The sequence below is a fragment of the Plecotus auritus genome (genome assembly GCF_963455305.1).
Source record: "Plecotus auritus genome assembly, chromosome: 8".
In the NCBI taxonomy this organism is placed as follows: Eukaryota; Metazoa; Chordata; class Mammalia; order Chiroptera; family Vespertilionidae; genus Plecotus; species Plecotus auritus.
The window spans coordinates 86,693,846-86,719,017 of NC_137782.1; the positions used below are offsets into that span (position 1 = coordinate 86,693,846).

At 41.3% G+C, this 25,172-nt stretch overlaps 3 protein-coding genes across 6 annotated transcripts in view; 2 read left to right on the forward strand and 1 right to left on the reverse strand.

Moving 5' to 3' along the window:
- Window positions 1-25,172, reverse strand: part of NINL (ninein like) — a 148,400-nt gene that overhangs the window by 75,903 nt on the left and 47,325 nt on the right. For all 4 annotated transcript variants that reach the window (XM_080685886.1, XM_080685885.1, XM_080685888.1 and 1 more), the window contains exons 2-3: window positions 7,151-7,344; window positions 3,209-3,305 (exon numbers count right to left, since the gene is read on the reverse strand). In XM_080685886.1, the coding sequence (XP_080542012.1) occupies window positions 3,209-3,305; window positions 7,151-7,333 (280 nt within the window). In that variant the 5' untranslated portion in view covers window positions 7,334-7,344. The remainder of the gene's footprint in view (window positions 1-3,208; window positions 3,306-7,150; window positions 7,345-25,172) is intronic.
- Window positions 11,722-13,047, forward strand: LOC308255966 (medium-chain specific acyl-CoA dehydrogenase, mitochondrial-like; the record flags this gene model as incomplete). Its single annotated transcript, XM_080683837.1, is given in 2 exon segments — window positions 11,722-11,803; window positions 11,806-13,047. Coding segments are annotated over 2 exon segments (1,263 nt in total). The 3' UTR covers window positions 12,987-13,047.
- Window positions 20,445-21,642, forward strand: LOC308255725 (Y-box-binding protein 1-like). Its single transcript, XM_080683514.1, is given in 2 exon segments — window positions 20,445-20,578; window positions 20,580-21,642. Coding segments are annotated over 2 exon segments (969 nt in total). The 5' UTR covers window positions 20,445-20,539; the 3' UTR covers window positions 21,510-21,642.

The following is a 25,172-nucleotide window of genomic DNA, read 5'->3' on the forward strand; positions in this document are numbered from 1 at the left end:
AGAAACATGTCACGAATGAAAGAAATGGAGGAAAGCAAACTACTGGACGACATAGAGTTCAGAACCACATTTATAAGGTTACTCAAGAATCTTCTAAAAACCGCTGAGGAACTTAGTGAGACCTTTAAGGATCTTAATGAGAATGCCAAAAAAATGGAAAAGGACCAGTCAGAAATTAAGCATACACTGTCTGAAATAAAGAATATACAGAAACTCAACTGTAGATCAATGTACCCCAAGAATCAAACCAAAGATCTGAAATATGAGGAAACAAAAAACACCCAACCAGAAAAGCAAAAAGAAAAAAAAATCCAAAAATATGAAGATAGTGTAAGGAGCCTCTGGGACAACTTTAAGCGTACCAACATCCGAATTTTTGGGGTGCCAGAAGAAGAGAGAGAGCAAAATATTGAAAACCTATTAGAAGAAATATTGACATAAAACTTTCCCTACCTGGTGAAAGAAATAGACTTACAAGTTCAGGAAGCACACAGAACCCCATACAAGAGGAATCCAAAGAGGACCACACCAAGACACATCATAATTAAAATGCCAAGGGCAAAAGACAAAGAGAGAATCTTGAAAGCAGCAAGAGAAAATGGTTAGTTACCTACAAGGGAGCACCAATACGACTGTCAGCTGATTTCTCAACAGAAACTATGCAGGCCAGAAGGGAGTGGCAAGAAATATTCAAAGTGATGAACAGCAAGAACCTACAACCAAGATTACTCTACCCAGCAAAGCTATCATTCAGAGTTGAAGGTCAGATAAAGAGCTTCACAGATAAGAAAAAGCTAAAGGAGTTCATCACCACCAAACCAGGATTACATGAAATGCTGAAGGGATTCTTTAAGAAGAGGAAGAAGAAGAAAAAGGTAAAGATAAAAATTATGAACAACAAAATGACATCAAATACATACCTACCAACAAGTGAATCTAAAAATCAAGTGAATAAAAAATCTGAAGAACAGAACGGACTGGTGAATATAATAGAATCAGGGGCATAGAAAGGGAGTGGACTGACAATTCTCAGGGGGAAGGGGGTGTGAGGGGTGCGGGAAGAGATTGGACAAAAATCTTACACCTATGGATGAAGACAGTGACGGGGGGTAAGGGCATGGGGTGGGGTGGGGAATCAGGTGGAGGGGAGCTATGGGGGGGAAAAAGAGGAACATCTGTAATAATCTGAACAATAAAGATTTATTTAAAAAAAAGATAAAAATTATGAACAACAAATACATATCTCTATCAACAACTGAATCTAACAATCAAGTGAATAAAAAAATCTGCTGAATAGAATAAACTGGTGAATATTATAGAATCAGGGGCATAGAAAGGGAGTGGACTGACAATTCTCGGGGGGAAAGGGGTGTGGGGGGTGTGGGAAGAGACTGGACTAAAATCGTACACCTATGGATGAGGACAGTGGGGAGGAGGTAAGGGCAGAGGGTGGGGTGGAAAGCGGGTGGAGGGGAGCTATGGGGGACAAAAGAGGAACAATTGTAATAATCTGAACAATAAAGATTTACTAAATTTAAAAAAAGGAAAAAAAAGTCAAAGGACTTGTACGCATGCATATAAGCCTAACCAATGGACACAGACAACAGGGGGTTGAGGGCATGAGTGGGGGCGGGAGGGTGATGGGGGAATAAGGACACATATGTAACACCTTAATCAATAAAGAAATTTAAAAAGGATAAAAAAAGAGTAGAATGATAGGGAAGCAGGAATGTCCTTCAAAATCCCAAGAATTTGATTCTACAATGACACTCTCCTTCCTGGAGTATCAAAAGCACATTTTTCTGATCATGGTGGGAGATTATAGGAAAGACTGGCAAACAGATTAGAAAACAGGAAGAGAGTGATGCTATGAATGGAGCAGCGGGTGGTAATAAATGAGGCACTGAGGAGGCAGAGACCTAAATCACACTTGACAAAAAGGGCCTGAGACAGAGAAAGTGAACCAGGGATGGAAAGCTGAAATGAACACAATCCTGGAGGGCACCACGCTTTTCTAACTCTCCAGGACCACTAATGCTTGCTTGATCAGGCCTTCGAGCAGTGGGCACCTGCCTCCGTGGATGGGTGCTTGGAGGTGGGCACTGGCATGAGCCTCATCTGCTGGCATGAGAGGGAGAATGTGTCTCAGGGAGAGCATACCACTTGTGCTTTTTTTCACTGATGACAGTTTTGTTTTGTAATTTCTTTTAGATTTCAAAGTTTTCCTCAATTAAATTGCTGTCTGCCCTCCCTGAGACACCTTCCCCCTCTCATGCCAGCAGGATGGAGTTTGGAGAACTTCTGGGTTGGTGACCATTGGAGACTGGCATACCTAGAGAGGACCTGGAAACTCCGGGCCCTTTTCCACGCCTTGTCTTATGCATCTCTTCTATCGGGCTATTCCTGACTTATATACGTTTTTCAAAAACGTGTTTTTATTGATTTCAGAGAAAGGAACAGAGGAGAGATAGAAACATCAATGATGACAGAGAACCACTGATTGCTTGCCTCTTGCACACCCCCTACTGGGGATTGAGCTAGCAACCCGGGCATGTGCCCCAACCGGGAATCGAACCCTGACCTCCTGGTTCATAGGTCAACGCTCAACCATTGAGCCACACCGGCTGGGCCTGAGTTATATACTTTTTTAATAAACCAGTGATCTAGTGAGTAAAACTCTGAGTTCTGTGAGCTGCCCTAGCAAATTAATCGAATCAAAGGAGTAGGTTTTGAGAACCTCTGTCTCATAGTTATTGGTCAGAAGCATAGGTGACAACCTGGACTTGCGACCAGCATCTGAAGTGAAGAATTAATGGGACTGAGCCCTTATCCTATCAGATCTCACACTATCTCTAGGCAGATCATGTCAGAATTGATTAATTGTAGAGCACCCAAATGGTGTCAGAGACTTTACAGCATGGGAAAAACTACCACACATCTGTTGACCAGAGTGTCAGCAGTATTCAGAGTATTGTGCACAATTTAAGGGAAAATAACAGGATTTCTATCTTAAAATACTATTTTACAAGTAAGAAAATAGAAGAAAAAAAAAACAGAAATGTTTTGTCCCAATTGTCATTGCTCAGCAGTGATAGAGCAGGGTTAGAATTTAGTCTCAACCTACTAGATTCTTCCATCAGGATATTATATCCTAAAATGTTATACATAATGAAAAGAAACTAAAGGTGAGAGGAGGAAATCCTCTTACCTGATTCCAAAGAACTACTGTCTTCATCTGAGGAGCCAACACCAGCATTTGATGATAACACTGCCACAAAACCTTCCTTAAAGTCCTCAAAGTTAACCTGGGTGAATTTAAGAAAAGAGGTCAAAGTTACTTTCAACAGAACAAATATATAATGCATCAGCCTTTTGTTTGTTTTATTTCCTCAGATGGAAACATCTTATTGTTGCCTTTTTGCATGGAGAACATTTATTTTCCCCAAAAAATTTACCTAAGATTTTTTGAAAGGAGGAGGTCCAAGATGGTAATAACACAGGAAGACGCTGAAAGCACACTGAAATATACACCTGTTTAGAGAGCAATCATTCCTGAGAGACAACTGGGGACTGATTAGACAGCTTATGAATAAAGGAGAGAAAGAGAGTGAGTAGAGAAGGCTAGAAAACCATGGGAGCCCCCGAATATCTGCAGGAATTCTCCAGGAGTAAAGGTGCCAGTGAGCACCATTGTTTATGTCCCTGTCCACCTCCATCAGTCAGGTGAGGGCTCTACCCAAGTGCTCTGGCTTACCTGCAAGATTGCCATAGCATATTCCCAGCCACACTGCTGGAAGTCCAATTTGGCTCCAAACAAAGGAAGCAAGCAGGATCAACAGGCCATTCCTACATGAACCTGGCCTACCCTCCCAGACATACTACAGCTTTGTAGGCCAGTGCCCCAGATGCCATAGGCACTTGCTTGGCTCCAAATGTCCTCTCAAAACCACCCAGCACACACAAGGTCACTTTTTCAAGATTGGGAGAGAGAAATATTTTGTCTAATTCATATAAACAAAGAAAGGTAAACAAAATGAAAAGAAGAATACCTCTCACATGAAGGAACAAGAAAAATCAACCAGAAAATAAAACTAATGAAACAGAGATAAGCAATTTATCTGATAAAAAAATTAAAAAAAAGTCATAAGGATACACACCAAACTTGAGAGTGAAATAGAGAAATTTAGGGAGAACTTCAACAAAGAGTTATAAAGTATAATAAGAAACCAAGAGGGCTGAAGAATATAATGATACACTAGAAGTAATCAATAGTAGCTTAGCTAACAAAGAAGAAAAGATCAGTGACCTTGAAGACAGACTATAGAAATCAACCAATTAGAACAGCAACAACAACAAAAATTAATTGAGGATAATTTACAGGGCCTTTAGGACAATAGCAAGCACACTAACATTCACATTATAGGGGTCCAAGAAGGAGAAGTCAGAAAGAAACAAAAACTTTATTGGAAGAAATAATGGCTGAAGACTTTCCTGACCTGTGAAAGGAAAGAGACATATAGGTCCAAAAAGCACAAAGAATTCCAACCATGATGAACTAAAAGAGTCCAAAGACATATTATAATTAAAATGGCAAAAGTTAAAGAGCCAATCTTGAAGGCAGCAAGAGGAAAACAACTAGTTACAAAGAAAGGAAACCCCATAAAGATATCAGCTGATTTCTTAGCAGCAACTTTATAGGCCAGAAGGGAATGGCAGAACATCTTTAAAGTGATGAAAGAAAGGAACCTACAACCTAGAATAATTTACCCAGAAAGGTTATCATTCAGAATTGAAGGAGAGAAAAGTTTACTGGATAAGCAAAAAATTAAGGAGTCCATCACCATTAAACCAGCTTTACAAGAGATGCTAAAGGGCCTCCGATAAACAAAAGGAAAGGCCATAAACAGAAATAAGAAAATATTAGATATAAAAAAATCTCACAGATAAAGACAAATCCTATATAATAAAAGGCTAATATGCAAATTGTCCCCTCGACTGGGAGTTCGACCAAGGGGTGTGGCCGGCCTAATGCCCCGTGGCTCCTCCCCACACGTGACCCCTCCCCCAATTGGACCAGCCCACCAACCACCCGCAGCTCCTCTCCCCCTGCCAGCCGGGCCCAATCAGCTCCGATGGGGGCGGGTGGCCAGACCCCACACGTGCATGAATTCATGCACCAGACCTCTAGTATTTAATAAATACAGTGAAATTCACCAAAAACAAAGTGTAGAGGAGGGGAGAAAAAATGTAATCCTTTTAGATATAGTCAAATTTAAATGACTATCAGCTTAAAATAGAATGCCATAGATATAGAACCTCATGGTAACTAAAAACCAGAAACCTACAAAGGATATACACAAAGAATAAAGACAAAGGTCCCCAAACAAACACTAAAGAAAACCAGCAGATCACAAGGAAATCCATTTTAAATGTAAATGGATTAAATGTTCCAATAAAAAAAGACAGATAGGATGGCTGAATGGATTAAAATACATGGCCCATCTATATACTGCTTCAAATTGAAAGACACATAGAGATCAAAAGTGCAAGGATAGAAAAAGATATTCCATGTAAATAGAAATGAAAAGAAAGCTGGGGTAGCAATACTCATATCAGACAAAATATACTTTGAAACAAAGAATGTTAAAAAAAAAAAAGACAAAGAAGGCAATTACATAATGAGAAAGGGGTTAATACAAGAACAGGATTTAAACAATTATAAGTAACTATACACCAAACATAGAAGAACCTACATAAAAAAACAAATAATAATGGATATAAAGGGAGAAATTCATGGTAATTCAATAAGAATAGGAAATTTTAATGTCTCACTCACATCAATGAATTGATCATCCAGACAGAAAATTAATAAGTGGCCATAAATGTCACATTAGACCAGATTAACTTAATAAAAAGTTATAGAACCTCTCATCCAAAAACTTCAAAATAATATACTTTTTCATGTGCACATGGAACATTACTCAGGACAGATTACAAAACAAACCTCAATAAACTCAACAAGACGTAAATCATATGAAGCATATTTTTTGACCATATGACATGAAACTAAAAATAAATTACAGAAAGAAAACTGGAAAAAAAACACACAAATATGTAGAGACTAAACAACATGCTACTAAACAACTAATGGATCAAGGAAGATATCCTCAATGGGCAAAAACTAAAAGCATTTCCCTTAATATCAGGAACAGGACAGAGATGTCCGCTTTCACCACTCTTATTCAACGTAGTACTGGAAGTTCTAGCCACAACAATCAGACAAGAAGAAATAAAAGGTATCCAAATTAGAAAGAAAGAAGTAAAACTGTCATTATTTGCAGATGACATGATATTGTATATAGAGAACCCTAAAAATTCCACCAAAAATCTACTACAACTGATCATTGAATTCAGTAAAATAGCAGGATACAAAATTAATATCCAGAAATCAGTTGCATTTCTATACACCTATAATGAACTATCAAAAAGGGAAACTAAGCCCTAACTGATTTGGCTCAGTGGGTAGAGCGTAAGCCTGCAGACTGAAGAGGGGCCCGGGTTAGAGTCCAGTCAAAGGCACATGTCCAAGTTGCAGGCTCGATCCCCAATAGGGGGCATGTAAGAGGCAGCTGATCAATGATTCTCGACGTTTCTCTCTCTCTCTCCCTCTCCCTTTCTCTCTGAAATCAATAAAAATATATTTTTTTAAAGAAGGGAAACTAAGAAAAACAATCCCATTTATAATTGCATCAAAAAGGTTAAATACCTTGGGATATCAGGCACTGTTTTTAGCACTAACATGTTAGTATCTGGACACATTCAAGAGGTTGGAACAAGGTGAGTATTTTATCAGGAAAGTTTTTATCTAGGTTTTGGATCACCATTTAGATGACCTTCAATTTCCTAGAAAAAAGAACTCTCTGAGTTCATTTTCTTTCTTGCTTATATGAAATCACAGGATACCTCTGAACATAAGTATCCTTTGCTCCTTAATAGTACATTGAAATTTTTTCCAACTGCAAGATGAATTTCAAGCTGTGTAACTTTCCTTTGACAAGTATCTTGATTCAGCTGATATTTATCAAATGCCAATAATCGCCAACAAAAGTATTCTGTGCTTTTCGGTATGAGAATGAAGTAAAATACCCACCCTGGCAAAGTGATCATTTCCAAGAAGTGTTTGCAGAAGGATGGGAAGCTGCTTTTCCAGATGAAGCTTAAGACAGAGTTGGGTCAGCTCCTCCCGATCCAGAAAGCCTGTCCCTGTGGTGTCACAGCTGCTGTAGACTTCCCTGAGCTGTGAAACATAGTGGTCCTCTTCTTCTTCATCCATCCCATAGCAGGCTGGACATGACATGCAAAAACACAAAAACAGTGGTACACTGTTACTGCCACCCCTCACACATTCTCTCACTGCTATGCTCCCAGACAGTGTGGCCCAGGCACAGGGTAGAAGCGGGGTGTGTAAGCAAAGGTCACCCAGAGCCTCTCAGGTTTACGTGGGGCTGGGAGGCATCGCTTGCACCTTTGTAGAAGAAGCCAAAAACATGTCACTAGAGAACCAGTCCTCCTTCTGAGAAGTAGAAATTTTTGTTCTGTCAAAAAAAAAACAAACCCACAAAAATCTATTACAGAATAATCAGGAAAAATGATGAATATGAAGATACCTAAAATCATTCAAAATTTCACCACCTAAAAAAAATCATTAATATACATTCTAATTGTTGTCTACACATTTCAAGTATGATTTTTCTCCCTTACAAATATAAGAAAAATGGAAACTCCAATAAAAAGAGAGAATTTAAGTAGACAAATCATTAAAGGAGAAAAATATATGGTTAATAACACCTAAAAATGTTCAAATTATTAAAACAAAGAGATACTATTTGCGACCGCCAAATTATCAAGAATGAAAATGTCATTGCTAACTGAGGCTGTCAAACAAGGGGAGTCTCACACATTCCTGGAGGAAGTGACAGTTCGTAAATGTCTAGGGAGGCTACTTGGTCTATATATCAAGAAATTTTAAAATATTTTGATTATCTGACCTAGTTATTTCAAATAAAGGAATTTCATAATCCCTTTTAAAAATTCCTTTATACTAAAAGAAACAATGCTACACACAAAGATATGAGTTCATCAGACTACTACTTATATAAGGACAGAAAATAACCTAAAGCAACCAGCAAAAGAAGTTTGCTAAGTTATAATGTATGTACATGGCAGAATAAGAACTAGTCTTGAAAATACATTTCTAAAAAATATTTAATAGCACTGAAAATATAGTTAATAAAACATCAAGAAAGGATAACTACTACTTATAATCATTAGAGCTAATATATTCACTGGTCACTTATGGCTAACAGTTCTATCAAAAACTCTGCAACTTCCTAAGGAAAATATACAGAGTGGGGCAAAATAGGTTTACTGGTACAGTTGTTTATATGGAAAATAATACAATAATTAATAAAAAAATTATACAAGAATAAACTCTGTTTCCCATACTCACACCTATAAACCTACTTTTGCCAAACCCTATATTCAAAAAAGAAAAAAAACACCAAAATAGTAAGGGATGATTTTCTACTATTATAAATTTTCCTAATTTATATATTTTTATATTTCTTAAAAATTACTGTAGCCCCGCCAGCATGGCTGAGTGATTGAGCATTAACCTATGAATCAGGAGGTCACTTTTCAATTCCTGGTCAGGGCACATGCCCGGGTTGCGGAGTCAATCCCCAGTAGGAGCGTGCAGGAGGCAGCACATCAATGATTCTCTCTCATCACTGATGTTTCTATCTCTCTCTCCCTCTCCCTTCCTCTCTGAAATCAATAAAAATCTTTTTAAAAAATTATTGTATCCAAGCAGAACACTTTATAACCAAAAAATATTATGAAAAACACTAAGCTCCTAAATATATTAGGATGAACCATACAAAATTATTATTATTTGAGCATTTTCATCCACAAAAATAGCAACAGGACCTAAGGGATAATTCTGAAAGAAGAAATATGATAAGTAAAAAAAAATGGAAAGCCAAGCAAACTCATTAAATAAAGCAAGAAAACATGAAACAATAAAACAACATCTCTTCCTATTTATAGCATACAAATAGATGAAATTTTTAAATGGTTGATGGGAAGGTGTGTACAAGAGTTAATAAAAGGGAGAGATTCAAGATGGCGGTAGATTAGGTAGAAGCTACCTAACCTCCTTCCAGGACTAAACTGAAATTACAACTAAATTATAGAAAAACCACCCTGAAAAACCAACTGAAGACTAGTTGGAGAGAAGCTTTATAGCCAACAAGTTACAGGAAAAGCCACATCAAGGCTGGAAATCTGCACCCCTGTGGCTGAGTGTGGCGGCATGAGGGACAAGGAGATTTGGCCTGGTTGGCGCCTGGGTGGAGGCCCCGCACAGTGGGGGCCAGCCGCAATGAAAGATTGGAGTGCCAAGTGGGGCTGAATTTTTTTATCCCCTCCTGTTTGAGGTGGAAGCAAAGGGGTGCTAGCAAGCCAGTACACCAAAGGGTTGTGGGCTCGACTCCCCATCAGGGCACATGCCTAGCATGTGGGTTCTATCTCCAGGGTTCAGGGCATATATGATGAGGCAGCCAATCGATGTTTCTCTCCCACAATGATGTTTTTCTCTCTCCCCCAACCCCTTCCCACTCTCTAAAAATCAATGAACATATCCACGGGTGAGGATTAAAATAAATAAATAAATAAATGTTAAAGAGAATAAATTGGAACCTTTATATGCTGTTGCTGGAAATATAAACTAGTGCAAGTGTTATGGAAAACAGAAGAGGCTCCTCAAAAAACAAACTAAAAATCACACTTCTGGGTATTTATCCTAAAAGAGGGATCTGAAAGAGATATTTGCACTGTCATGTTCATTGTAGCATTATTCACAATAGCCAAAGGTAGAGGCAGCCCAAATGTCCACTGACAAATTAATAAATAGAGAAAATTATATACATACTAGAGGCCTGATGCATGAAGTTCGTGCAAGGGGCTCCAAGGGCCGAGGCGGTAGCCCCGGCCGCCGCCCCAGCCCTTGCAGCAGCAGCTCCGGCTTCATCTGGAAGGTTGTCCGGAAGGACCTCCACTCTAATTAGCATATTACGTTTTTATTATTATACTAGAGCAGTGGTCAGCAAACTCATTAGTCAACAGAGCCAAATATCAACAGTACGATTGAAATTTCTTTTGAGAGCCAAATTTTTTAAACTTAAACTTCTTCTAACACCACTTCTTCAAAATAGACTCGCCCAGGCCATGGTATTTTGTGGAAGAGCCACACTCAAGGGGCCAAAGAGCCGCATGTGGCTAGCAAGCTGCAGTTTGCCGACCACTGTACTAGAGGCCCAATGAACTCGGCCAGCCCTCACAGCCCCGGCTTTGTTTCGATGGTCGTCCGGACAGTCATTCTGCTGTTCAGTCTAATTAGCATATTAGCTCTTTATAATATAAGAGAGATATATGTATACTGGAATGTTATTCAGTCTTTAAAAGGTAGGAAATCCTGTCACATGCCATAATAGATGAACCTTGAGGACATTACTTTAAGTGAAATAAGCCAGTCACAAAAGAACAAATATTGTATGATTCCATTGAAATGCACTATTCAAAGTTGTCAACATCATGGAGACATAAAGTACAATGGTGGTGGGGAGTGGGGGAATGGAAGGACTTGTTCAATGGGTATAGAGTTTCAGTTTTTTTGTTTGAGTGGGTTTTTTTGGTTAATCCTCACACAAGGATATTTTTTCCATTGCTTTTCAGAGGGCAAGTGGCAGGGAGGGGGAGAGAGAGAAACATTGATGTGAGAGAGGCACATCGATTGGTTGTCTCTCAAATAAGCCCCAACTGGGGGCACAAGAACCTACAATCCAGGTATGTGCCCTTGACTGGGAATTGAACCCGCGACCCTTTGGTGTGAGGGCTGACACTCTAACACTGGCCAGTTTTGCAGAATGAAAAAGTTCCAGAGATCTGTTGCATAACAATGTACATATAGTTAATACTGCTAAATGGTACATTAAAAAATGGTTAAGAGGGTAAATTTTATATTATGTGGTTTTTTTCCACAATTAAACGTTTTTAAATAATTAATTTTTAAAGTGCTCAAAAAAAAAGAGCTCTAAATTTTATGCTTGCTTTCTGAAATTTCCTGGTTCTGTTTTACAGCACTTCAATCTGAATTTTCCTTAAAAAAAAAAAAAAAAAATCAATCCCAAATCTCCAGGCATCCTCTATGAACAAAGTAAAGAAACCAGTTGAAGGGAAGGGGGATTACTAGAATAATACAAGACTTTTCCAAGCAAACAGATGACAAAGTCCACCAAATGGGACAAGAAAAAACTAACCACTGGCGAGGATGCGGAGAAAAAGGAACCCTTCTGCACTGCTGGTGGGAATGCAGACTGGTGCAGCCACTGTGGAAAAGAGTATGGAGTCTGCTCAAAAAATTAAAAATGGAACTCCTATTTGACCCAGTAACCCCACTTCTAAGAATATATCCCAAGAAATCAGAAACACCAATCAGATAGGATATATGCATCCCTATGTTCATAGCAGCACAATTTACCATAGCTAAGATTTGGAAACAGCCTAAGTGCCCATCAGCAGATGAGTGGATTAAAAACCTGTGGTACAAGTCTCGGCTCAACGTGCAGGGTGAAGGACCGAGCAGTCCTTCCGCGAGTCGTCATGGCAGCAATGTTTAGGCGCAGCTGCGGGGCCCTGAGAAGTCTTTCTCTCTTTGACTGGAGATCACAACATACAAAAGCTGCCCTAAACGTGAACAAGGATTTGGATTTAGTTTTGAGTTCACTGAACAGCAGAAAGAATTTCAAGCTACTGCTCGTAAATTTGCCAGGGAGGAAATAATCCCAGTTGCTGCAGAATATCATAGAACTGGCGAGTATCCTGTTCCCCTCGTTAAAAGAGCCTGGGAACTTGGTTTAATGAATACACACATTCCAGAAAGTTGTGGAGGTCTTGGACTTGGAACTTTTGATTCCTGTTTAATTACTGAAGAATTGGCTTATGGATATACAGGAGTTCAGACTGCTATTGAAGCAAATTCTTTGGGGCAAATGCCTGTTATTATTGCTGGAAATGATCAACAACAAAAGAAATATTTGGGGAGGATGACTGAAGAGCCATTAATGTGTACCTACTGTGTAACAGAACCTGGAGCGGGCTCTGATGTAGCAGGTATAAAGACCAAAGCAGAAAAGAAAGGAGGTGAGTATATTATTAATGATCAGAAGATGTGGATAACCAATGGAGGAAGAGCTAATTGGTATTTTTTATTGGCTCGTTCTGATCCGGATTCTAAGGCTTCTGCTAGTAAAGCCTTTACTGGATTTATTGTGGAAGCAGACGCCCCAGGAATACAGATTGGAAGAAAGGAATTAAATATGGGCCAGCGATGTTCAAATACAAGAGGAATTGTCTTTGAAGATGTAAAAGTGCCTAAAGAAAATGTTTTAATTGGTGAGGGAGCTGGTTTCAAAATTGCAATGGGAGCTTTTGATAAAACCAGACCTCCAGTAGCAGCTGGTGCTGTGGGACTAGCACAAAGAGCTTTGGATGAAGCTACCAAGTATGCCCTGGAGAAGAAAACTTTTGGAAAGCTGCTTGTAGAGCACCAAGGAGTATCATTTTTGCTGGCTGAAATGGCAATGAAAGTTGAACTAGCTAGATTAGGTTATCAGAGAGCCACTTGGGAGTTTGATTCTGGTCGCCAAAATACCTATTATGCGTCTACTGCAAAGGCATATGCTGGAGATATTGCAAATCAGTTAGCTACTGATGCTGTGCAGATTTTTGGAGGCAATGGATTTAACACAGAATACCCAATAGAAAAACTAATGGGGGATGCCAAGATCTATCAGATTTATGAAGGTACAGCTCAAATTCAAAGGCTTATTATAGCCCATGAACATATTGGCAGGTATAAAAATTAACAAGATCTCTGTAGAAACATGACTAATTATTGAGTAAATAGAACATAATCCAGTATTTAAGGTACAGAAAAAGAAAGGGCTTCAAGATTTTTCCCAGTGAAAATCTTCAAATAAGTCCTCTTAACTAATCATATGCGACTGATTCTAATAGTAATTTTACCTTTAACTTTATGACTTGCCTTTCCTCAAATAGATTTGGTTTCATTAAATTATGTGTTGTCCTCAGTACCACTGATTTGAATTATATTAACCTTGAAAAATGCATTAGTTTTGTTATTTTGACTTTTTTTTAAATAATTTCTTTATTGATTAAGGTATTACATATGTGTCCTTATTCCCCCATTACCACCCCATCTCCCCGACTCATGCCTTCACCTCCCTGTTGTCTGTGTCCATTGGTTATGTTACAGAAAACCAGAGAAGAACCAAGCAATACTCAGAGAGATGGAGTTACATTTATTACGTGCGGGTCCAGAGGAAAATGTCTCTCAAATTCTGGGCCCCAACATGGAGGAATTTTCCCTATTTATATGTTTTTACCTTCTTTGTCTCCCAAATATGGGGTGTTTCCGGCCCCTTTTGCAAGTTCTTAAAGAGCCCCTATGTGCTGGGGCCTTGAGACCTCAACCAAAGGCCTGGCCTGGTGCCAGCACTGATAATTTTGTATGGGGAAGGTTTAATGGCCTCTCTGAAGTAGGAGTAGTCTCATTTTCCTTATTTAAACAAGCAAGCAAGCATTTACAGAAGCCAAATAGCAGGGTTAAGATTTCAAACAGCAGTTTTTATATAAGATGGATACTTCATTTCCCACTGGTTTTATGTACATGAGTCAAATCATTGACTCTTGGTCATTGTCAAGAGGGAGTTATATTTACCCCTGAGGACTATAATTTTAATTTTCTGCCTAATAAAGTTAGTGGGCCTGCTTATAAGATAAGGGCCCAGGCCCTAACTGGTTTGGCTCAGTGGATAGAGCGTCGGCCTGCGGACTGAAAGGTCCCAGGTTTGATTCCGGTCAAGGGCATGTACCTTGGTTGCGGGCACATCCCCAGTAGGGGGTGCGCAGAAGGCAGCTGATCGATGTTTCTCTCTCATCGATGTTTCTAACTCTCTATCCCTCTCCCTTCCTCTCTGTAAAAAAATCAATAAAATATATTAAAAAAAAAAAAAAGATAAGGGCCCAGAATGAGGGCCAGGAGTAATCTTTAGAGAGTCCGAAAAGTCCTGGACTCTCTGTTTTTCGTGGGCTGTCTTAAGCCGGGTGTGATGAAGCCACGTTGGGATTCCGTTGACCTTGACTTCCAGGTAGGAGTCAGTACTTAGGTGGCAAATTTCTTTACCCAAACAGAGTCACCAGGGTGGAAGGAATGAACCGGATCAGAAGTTGGTACAGGCAGAGCATCTCAGATGTGCTTCTGGATTGCTTCCTTGGGTAGTCTGTAAAGCCTGTAAGAACTTGAATAAAGACTGGTTATGGATTTCAGCTTTTCTAGATTGGGTAGATCAGGGTCTGGAAGAGTCACTAGAATCTGTAGAGGCCCCACTGGTTTTAGGGCAGCCTCACAGGCAGCTTCATCTGTGGCCCGGTTCCCTCTTGCTTCTGTGGAGATCCCTTACCTTGTGAATAGCACTATGTACGTGAGCCACTGTAAATGCGTACCTGCTATCAGTATAAATTGTTACTGATTTTTCTTTTGTCTACCAGAGAGCCTGAAACTGGGTGACTCGAGTGTTTGACATCCAGTGCTCTAGTGTGTTCCGGAGTAAAGCCTCGACCTCATGTGGGGCAGTTAGGATGAGTTACCACCCTAGGGTTAACTTATTTGCTTTTTCGATAAGCATAGCTGTGGCTGCTACCGCCTGGAGGCAAGTATGTCACCCAAATGCAAAGGGGTCAAGTCTTTTGGACAAATAGGCTACTGGCCTTTTCTAAGGACTGAGACTTTGGGTGAATACCTCTTTGGCTATGCCCCTTGTCTCACATACATAGAGGTGGAAAGACTTAGTGACATCTGGTAGCGCTAGCTGGCCCATCGTCCTTGCTCTGCTCATGTCTGTCTAACTGCCTAATATATTACCTCAAGGATCCTGGCTCTGAATTCTTTTAGGGAAAATGGACGTTGAATTTCTTCTGTAGTTGCTTCGTGCTGAGGAGGGACGGAGTTTTCCCTCAGAGCCAAGAGATCCGTGCTGTCTGTCAGAGGGATGATGAGGCCTGGGCACAGAAAGAGGTGGGCTTGTGACCTGGCAGAGACAAACTGTAACAAATGGTCTGGTGGAAGGGAAAGAAAATATTTCAGTTTTAATAACCTCTATTGAAATAGAATTTTTCTCCTCAAAATTACCTCTATGTTTATTAAAAGAGCAAAATCAAGACCAATTTACCTATTGTACTTAATTTGGCCTGATTGTTTGCATAAACACAACAAGAATGGTAACTAACTACCTTTGCCAGAATTTCATGATTGAATCTTAGTGTGCCCCATAGGGCTAGGAAGCCAAGCCATCCAGCTGCCGTCCGGCCTGCCTGCAGTATCTGCTGAGTTAGGTGAATTCCTCACCTGCAGCGACTCCACCTGGGCCCACGCCCTAGGTTTTAAGGCCCATCTCAGTAGCCCTCCTACTCATTGCAGCCTAAAGTGCTTGGGGGTTCCGCAGGGATGCAGAGGCATCCTATTGCTCCCCTTCTACTCTGACCAACCGCCAGTGATGGTAGGGCATGGGCCTGACGCTCCAGCACCAGCCATTTTCAGGGCTCCCAAGCAGGATACCAGCTTTTCCTTGGCACTCTTATTGGCTTCAAGTCTTCAGAGTTCAGACAGGGCTCTTTAAAACATGATACTCCAGTCAAAGTTTCTGGTCAATAAAACCACTATTAGAAACCGGTCTTATTGAATTTATGCAAAGAAATGTATTGCCATGATTTATTAAGCATTGCCAAATTTCAGAGGAATTATATAAGGAGAAAAATATACTGACGTGCTTTAAGATCTTCTGATTTTCCTTGTTAGTCCTTTCTATGGATTCTTCAGAGTAATATTACTGTCTTCAAATGATAAGGAGAAATTCAAAATGTGTCTATATTCAAGTAGACAATTATAGCTGTCCTTGTAGTAGGGTTCCCCCTACCTGACTTGTCCTTAAAATTTCGTATGGTCTCTGGGAGGGGTGACATGCCCTCTGAGAAAGAACTAAGGGAGCTTTATTGCTTTACAGGGTCTCACATGTCACAGGGCCTCACGGGGTCTGTAATTCCTGTAACAAAGGGCTGGTACTCACCACTTCCCTCTGTTCCAAACAGGCCTTCCCCAGTTTCCTAAAGTTGAGGTTTGTGCCACCTCTGACATGGGTATGGCCACACAGGCCTGCAAGACAGTATACAGGCTGCCAACTGTCTTTCAATAGAGACCAAAACCAGATGGGTATTTTCCTTGCCCATTTGGGCACCTACACTTTTGGCAACTGCATTCAAATCTGTAAGGTTAATGCAATTTTATTAACACAATGAAGTGCAATATTGGCACTGTGGCCACCTTAGGTAGCCAAATCTTCTGCTACCATAGATGACACATGGTAGAGCTATACAAATATCTTAGGGAGGTGACGAAAGTCTATTCTTGACCTTCCCACACAAAGCAAAATTGTCCTTGTCTTTCTGGAGTCATGTCCATGAAGACGCAGGCATCATCTAAGTCTATTATACAGTTTTCTGTAGGCCATTGTCAGGGCTGTGCATGGTGGCCAGTTCTTCTTTCTAGCCACAAACAAAGCCTGTCTAATTTCCCTAAAATTTATTCTGGCATGGGAGAAAGTTGTTTTGCTGTAAACAGGCAGCTTAACCCCTACATAACTGGGCTTGGACACCGCCTAGAAAGCTGCAATTTATAAGTTTAACACGTGGCCTTAGGTCCTTCCAACCCAACAGGGTCTCTGCCATCCCTCAGTCAGACTCCTCCTCTCTTGGAGAATCTCAAAGTCCTGAAGGCTCCCCGATCCAGGGAGAGTGCCTTTCCTTTGCTCTTTGACTTTAAGCTGCCAGTCCAAAACAGCCAGAGTTGCAGTTAGAAACAGCTTTGCATGTTGCAAAGCGCTTCTGTGGCAGTGGCTTGGGTATTAGACCGCTTGTCTTCCTGCCAGTCCCCTTTGTGGCAGAACAGCGACCAGGCCTCTCCCAAGGGAGTGCACTGGAAGGGGATCTCAGCCCATCCTCTTCCAGCAGCAACAGGTACTGAACCCTTTCAGTACATTTGCAAACAGGGAGCTTCCACTAGCTCTATCTGCTGCTTTTACAGATCCCGGGCCTGCTGCTCTATTCCTGGGGCTGCTGAAGGACAGTAGCAGTCACTGGCTTCTGGTTTAACTGTTGTAGCCAGCAAGCCAAAGGCCTAAGTCTTGTATTGCTTGTGGAAAAACACTCATTACTCACTGGGCAGCAGCGGGGCAGCTCTAGTGTCAGGTAAATGTCTGCTGTTCACCGCTTTTCTCGCTGCTGTGGCTTCTTCCAGGGCCACTGCAGGCAGCTCGGGCATCCAGCCCCCCTTCTTTTACCTGGCTCTCGGGGGCTAAGTCTGCCTAGCAACCAGTTTTAAATCACCAGGGCAGCTGTAGACTTCAGCTCCGTTTCTCCTCCACTTGGCTCCTGGGAGTTTAGTTTTTTTTAATGTATTAATTATGCTTGCAGAAAACTTGCAACCTTGAATCTAGTGAAGTTCTGATAAGACACCTGGACCAGACCCCTACACCAGCAAAGCGGTCTGCAGCCAGTAAAAATCAACAAAACCTATCTCTCCCTGCTTCATAAGCTGCTATAAACAGGCAGCTTAACCCCTACATAACTGGGCTTGGACATCTGCCTAGAAAGCTGTAATTTATAAGTTTAACATGTGGCCTTAGGTCCTTCCAACCCAACAGGGTCTCTGCCATCCCTCAGTCAGGCTCAAAACCTATCAACAAAACCTATCTCTCCCTCCCTCCCCCCTTTTCTGCATTAACCATTTACTCTGTCCTGAAACAAGGCAAATAGTCTGAGATCCTGTATATTTAGGCTTTTTACATTTAAGGATACTTTTTTCATTTTGTAACCGTTGTTTTCCCTCATAGATTTTTCCTCTTTACTCTAAGCCCCTAGAGTATCTTAAATCCTCCTCCTTTACCACTCTTGATTTCTCCGACCATTCCCGTTCCCCAGTCCAGTTGCTTCTCTCCCTTTCCTATTGTGAGTCAGAGGAAGACAATTCCTACAGAGGGGAGAAATAGAAACAGTGGGAGTTTCAGAGAAAACCACAGACTACTGCTGTAGTAGTCTTCCCTTTGGAAGGCTGGGGTCCAATCTGTGGAGGAAAATGACTCTCAGTCAGCCTGGAAAGATAGCGGATGAGGATAAGGGTGTGTAGGAAGATTTCTTGCGAACTGAAAGCCTGGATGGCCTCCTGAAAGAAAAGAGCTTTAATCCAGTTACAGATGCTATTAGAATCAGGATGAGAGAGGAAGGGAAAGACCCGGTTATGTCCTCTGTGAGGATCGTAATAAATAACTGAAAACAGCAAGTCAAACAAGACACACAACCAGGGTTAATGGGGTCCATAGACAGTTAATAATAACTTCAGCCTTGGTTCCTCCTCAGGTGGCTCACGTTTGACTATGATGTCACAGGCAGGGACAGGGCCTGTAAATCTCTCCGCCCTGCGGAGCTGTAAGCCCTGCCCCTGGAAGTCTCCGACCACCAAAAGAGTTAAGAAAGCCATAAATAAAAGTTCTTTGTTCTTTGAAATGTTGCAAATTTATACCTTTAAATTAACCCTAGGACTTTAAAATTTCAATTTAATACAGCAGATTCACAAATCAGAGCAAACTGAAACCCTTACTTATACAAAATTAGAGAGAAATTTTTATTAGCTAAGTGGGCTGATTCCCTCTCTCACTGAGAGCAAAAGACTCTGAGAAAAAGAAAATTCTCAGCAGCTGCTAAAGACTTTTGCATTCTGTCACAGCAGGTCTGCCCTATCTTTAAACAAATTAAACAACAGAAAGAGATAACAAATACTCTACTGTGTACAGCCAAAAGGCACAAAGTGGCTTTCGCTTCACACAGACCAGTTAATGAGCAGATAATTATGCCAAGACAGACAAACATCCCTGCTCACACTCTCTCAGTAGACTAGCCCAGACTGGAACTGAGCAGATAAACGAAACAATGCCCAACTCCCCAGATGGGCTTGAGGGCACTCCCGGCACCCATGCCCCAGAACAGAATTCTCGTCCAACGTCTTGGTGAGAACCTACTGGAGGAGTTAAGACTGCATCCAGCCGAAACCGGTTTGGCTCAGTGGATAGAGCGTCCGCCTGTGGACTGAAGGGTCCCAGGTTCGATTCCGGTCGGGGGCATGTGCCTTGGTTGCGGGCACATCCCAAGTGGGAGGTGTGCAGGAGGCAGCTGATCGATGTTTCTGGCTCTCTATCCCTCTCCCTTCCTCTCTGTGAAATATCAATAAAATATATTTAAAAAAAAAAAAAAAAGACTGCGTCCAGTCCCCCTTATCGGTAGCAAATTGGCTAGTCCCACACAAACAAACAGCAGAGTGAACTCATAATTCCTTAATCAAATCTGAATTCATTCACCTCCAGAGTCCCACATTTATATACTAGCTAGTCTGAGTTTTTGACTTCTACCAGATATTTACACAGAGTTTAAACAGTCCACCTGATTCCTGATTGCTGATTAATTTGCCTGAGGAAGCCGTATAGCTTCCGGGGAGGTGATCAAGCTCCCCCTTCCACTCACTTGGAGTGGGATGAACTGAGGGGGCCCCTACCTTACCAATTCTGTCGACAGGTCCAGAAGTATCCATCCACTCTCTCCAGATGCCGGCCAGGTCCTGGGTTGAGGTCCGGGAGTGCCCGGAGTCCCCTGGTTCAATTCTGCTAAATCAGCAGAGCGGCACCTCCTGGAGGCCTATCTGGCTTCCCCGGGCCCCAAACCCGGTCCACTCACCAGAGGCTAAAAAGCCAAGCATGAGTTGGTTTTCCCAGTCAGGGAACCAATAATGTTACAGAAAACCGGAGAAGAACCAAGCAATACTCAGAGAGATGGAGTTACATTTATTATGCGCGGGTCCAGAGGAAAATGTCTCTCAAATTCTGGGCCCCAACATGGAGGAATTTTCCCTATTTATATGTTTTTACCTTCTTTGTCTCCCAAATATGGGGTGTTTCCGGCCCCTTTTGCAAGTTCTTAAAGAGCCCCTATGTGCTGGGGCCTTGAGACCTCAACCAAAGGCCTGGCCTGGTGCCAGCACTGATAATTTTGTATGGGGAAGGTTTAATGGCCTCTCTGAAGTAGTCTCATTTTCCTTATTATTTAAGCAAGCAAGCATTTACAGAAGCCAAATAGCAGGGTTAAAATTTCTAACAGCAGAGTTCAATCCGTAGCGGCAGTGGAGAGCGGACCCTAGAGAGCCCTGAGCAGCCCCACCGCCGCCGCTGGCCTAGTTACCATCACACCCCGGGAGGAGCCGCAGCTGCCACAGCGGGTCCCAGTCACCATCACCGCAACCATGAGCAGTGAGGCTGAAACCCAGCAGCCGCCCGCCACGCCCCCCCGCCGCCCCCACCCTCAGTGCTGCCTACACCAAGCCCCGCACCAGGGGCAGCAGCGCAGGGAGCAGCGGCCCGGGAGGCCTCACATCGGCGGCGCCTGCCGGCGGGGACAAGAAGGTGATCGCAACGAAGGTTTTGGGAACAGTAAAATGGTTCAATGTAAGAAACGGATATGGTTTCATCAACAGGAATGACACCAAGGAAGATGTATTTGTACACCAGACTGCCATAAAGAAGAATAACCCCAGAAAGTACCTTTGCAGTGTAGGAGATGGAGAGACTGTGGAGTTTGATGTTGTTGAAGGAGAAAAGGGTGTGGAGGCAGCAAATGTTACAGGCCCTGGTGGAGTTCCAGTACAAGGCAGTAAATATGCAGCAGACCGTAACCATTATAGACGCTATCCACGTTGCAGGGGTCCTCCACGCAATTACCAGAATTACCAGAATAGTGAGAGCGGGGAAAAGAATGAGGGATCACAGAGTGCTCCCGAAGGTCAGGGCCAACAGCGCTGGCCCTATCGCAGGCGACGGTTCCCACCTTACTACATGCGGAGACCCTATGGGCATCGACCACAGTATTCCAGCCCTCCTGTACAGGGAGAAGTGATGGAGGGTGCTGACAACCATGGTGCAGGAGAACAAGGCAGACCAGTGAGACAGAATATGTATCGGGGCTATAGACCACGATTCCGCAGGGGCCCTCCTCGCCAAAGACAGCCTAGAGAGGACGGCAATGAAGAAGATAAGAAAAATCAAGGAGATGAGACCCAAGGTCAGCAGCCACCTCAACTTCAGTACCGCCGTAACTTCAATTACCGACACAGACGCCCAGAAAACCCTAAACCACAAGATGGCAAAGAGACAAGAGCAGCCGACCCACCAGCTGAGAATTCGTCCGCTCCCGAGGCTGAGCAGGGCGGGGCTTAGTAAAAAATACCGGCTTACCATCTTTACCATCATCCGGTTTAGTCATCCAACAAGAAGAAATATGAAATTCCAGCAATAAGAAATGAACAAAAGATTGGAGCTGAAGACCTTAAGTGCTTGCTTTTTGCCCGTTGACCAGATAATTAGAACTATCTGCATTATCTATGCAGCATGGGGTTTTTTATTATTTTTATCTAAAGACGTCTCTTTTTGGTAATGACAAACGTGTTTTTTAAGAAGAAAAAAAAAAGCCTGGTTTTTCTCAATACACCTTTAAAGGTTTTTAAATTGTTTCATATCTGGTCAAGTTGAGATTTTTAAGAACCTCATTTTTAATTTGTAATAAAAGTTTACAGCTTGATTTTTTCAAAAAAGTCAACAAACTGCAAGCACCTGTTAATAAAGGTCTGAAATAATAAAAAAAAAATTTCAAACAGTTTTTATATAAGATGGATACTTCAGTTAGGCCCATATGCATGCATACAAGTCCTTTGATCTCTCCCCTTTACCCCCACCCTCCCCTACCTTCCCTCAGAGGTTTGATGGTCTGATCGATGTTTCTCTGTCTCTGGAACTGTTTTTTGTTTTTTTTTAAATATATTTTATTGATATTTCACAGAGAGGAAGGGAGAGGGATAGAGAGCTAGAGACATCGATGAGAGAGAAACATTGATCAGCTGCCTTCTGCACACCTCCCACTGAGGATGTGCCCGCAACCAAGGTACATGCCCTTGACCGGAATCGAACCCGGGACCTTTCAGTCGGCAGGCCGAAGCTCTATCCACTGAGCCAAACTGGTTTCGGCTGGAACTGTTTTTTTTAATCAGTTTATGTTGTTCATTATATTCCACGAACGAGTGAGATCATTTGATACTTAGGTTTCTCTGACTGGCTTATTTCACTTAGGATAATGCTCTCCAGTTCCATCCATGTTGTTGGAAATGGCAGAAATGCCTTCTTTTTAGCGCAGCATAGTATTCCATTGTGTAGATGTACCACAGTTTTTTAATCCACTCATCTGCTGATGGGCACTTAGGCTGTTTCCAAATCTTAGCTATGGTAAATTGTGCTGCTATGAACATAGGGGTGCATATATCCTTTCTGACTGATGTTTCTAGTTTCTTGGGATATATTCCTAGAAGTGGTATTACTGGGTCAAGTGGGAGTTCCATTGTTAGTTTTTTGAGGAAACTCCATACTGTTCTCCAAAGTGGCTGCACCAATCTGCATTCCCACCAGCAGTGCACCAGGGTTCCTTTGTCTCTGCATCCTCGCCAACATTTGTCATTTATTGATTTGTTGATGATAGCCATTCTGACAGGTGTGAGATGGTACCGCATTGTCGTTTTGATTTGCATCTCTCGGATAATTAGTGACTTTGAGCATGTTTTCATGTGTCTCTTGGCCTTCCTTCTGTCTTCTTTCGAAAAGTTTCTATTTAGGTTCATTGCCCATTTCTTGATTGGATTGTTTATCTTCCGTTTGTTGAGCTGTATGAGTTCCTTGTAAATGTTGGAGATTAAACCCTTATCAGTGATAACATTGGCAAATATGTTCCCCCATGTAGTGGTCTTTCTTGTTGTTTTGTTGATGGTTTCTTTTGCTGTGCAAAAGCTTTTTATTTTGATGTAGTCCCATTTGTTTATTTTCTCTTTATTTTCCATTGCCCTAGGAGCAGTATCAGTGAAGAAGTTCTTCAGCATATGTCTGAGATTTTGCTGCCTGTGGATTCCTCTAGTATTTTTATGGTTTCCCGTCTTATGTTTAAGTCCTTTATCCATTTTGAGTTTATTTTTGTGTATGGTGCAAGTTGGTGGTCTAGTTTCATTTTTTTGCATGTATCTGTCCAATTTTCCCAACACCATTTATTGAAGAGACTGTCTTGATTCCATTGTATGTTCATGCCTCCTTTGTCGAATATTAATTGGGCATAGTGGTTTGGGTCGATTTCTGGGTTCTCTATTCTATTCCATTAATCTATATGTCTGTTCTTGTGCCAGTACCAGGCTGTTTTGAGAACAGTGGCTCTATAATACAGCTTGATATCTGGCATTGAGATCCCACCTACTTTGTTCTTTTTTCTCAGGATTGCTGCAGCTATTCGGGGTCTTTTTTTATTCCAGATGAATTTTTGGAGAGTTCGTTCTAGGTCTGTGAAATATGCCGTTGGTATTTTAATGGGGATTGCATTGAATCTATAGATTGCTTTGGATAGTATGGACATTTTGATGATGTTGAGTCTACCAATCCATGAACACGGTATGTTCTTCCATCTGTTTATGTCTTCCTCTATCTCTTTTTTTTCAGTGTCCTGTAGTTTTCCGTGTATAGGTCTTTTACCTCTTTAGTTAAGTTTATTCCTAGGTATCTTAATTTTTTTGGTGCGATGGTAAATGGGATTGCTTTATTAGTCTCTCTTTCTGTAAATTCACTATTGGTGTATAAAAATGCCATAGATTTCTTGGCATTAATTTTGTATCCTGCTACATTGCCAAATTCATTTATTAAGTCTAATAATTTTTTGATGCAGTCTTTAGGGTTTTCTATGTACAGTATCATGTCGTCTGCGAATAAGGACAGTTTTACTTCTTCTTTTCCAATTTGGATGCCTTTTATTTCTTCTTCTTGTCTGATAGCAATGGCTAGTACCTCCAGTACTATGTCGAACAGGAGTGGTGAGAGAGGGCATCCCTATCTTGTTCCTGTTCTTGGGGGAAATGGTTTTAGTTTTTGTCCACTGAGTGTGATGCTGGCTGTGGGTTTATCATATATGGCTTTTATGATGTTGAGGTATGATCCTTGTATTCCAACCTTGCTAAGAGTTTTTATCAAGAAAGGGTGTTGGATTTTGTCAAATGCTTTTTCTGCATCAATTGATATGACTATGTGATTTTTATCTCTCAATTTGTTTATGTGACATATCATGTTTATTGATTTGCAGATATTGTACCATCCTTGCATCCCTGGTATAAATCCTGCTTGGTCATGGTGTATAATCTTTCTGATGTAGTGCTGGATCCGATTTGCTAGAATTTTGTTGAGGATTTTGGCATCTATGTTCATGAGGGATATTGGCCTGTAATTCTCCTTCATTGTGTTGTCTTTATCTGGTTTTGGTATTAGGGTGATGCTGACTTCATAGAATGAGTTTGGAAGTGTTCCTTCTTCTTGAATTTTTTGGAATAGTCTGAGGAGGATAGGTTTTAGTTCTTCCTTGAATGTTTGGTATAACTCTCCTGTAGAGCCGTCTGGGCCTGGGCTTTTGTTTGCTGGAAGCTTTTTGATGACTGCTTCAATTTTTTCCATAGTTATTGGCCTATTGAGATTTTTAGAATCTTCATGATTGAGTTTTGGAAGGTTGTATATTTCTAGGAATATGTCCATTTCTTCCAGGTTGTCTAGTTTGTTGGAATAGAGTTGTTCATAATATTTTTTAATAATCCTTTGTATTCCTGTGGGGTCTGTTGTTATTTCACCTCTTTCATTTCTGATTTTGTTTATTTGGATCCTCTCTCTTTGTTTCTTGGTGAGCCTGGCTAGTGGTTCATCAATCTTGTTTATCCTTTCAAAGAACCAGCTCTTGGTTTCATTGATCTTTTGTATTGTTTTTTGTTTGTTTGTTTGTTTGTTTTTGTGGGTTTTTTTTGTCTCTATGTCATTTAT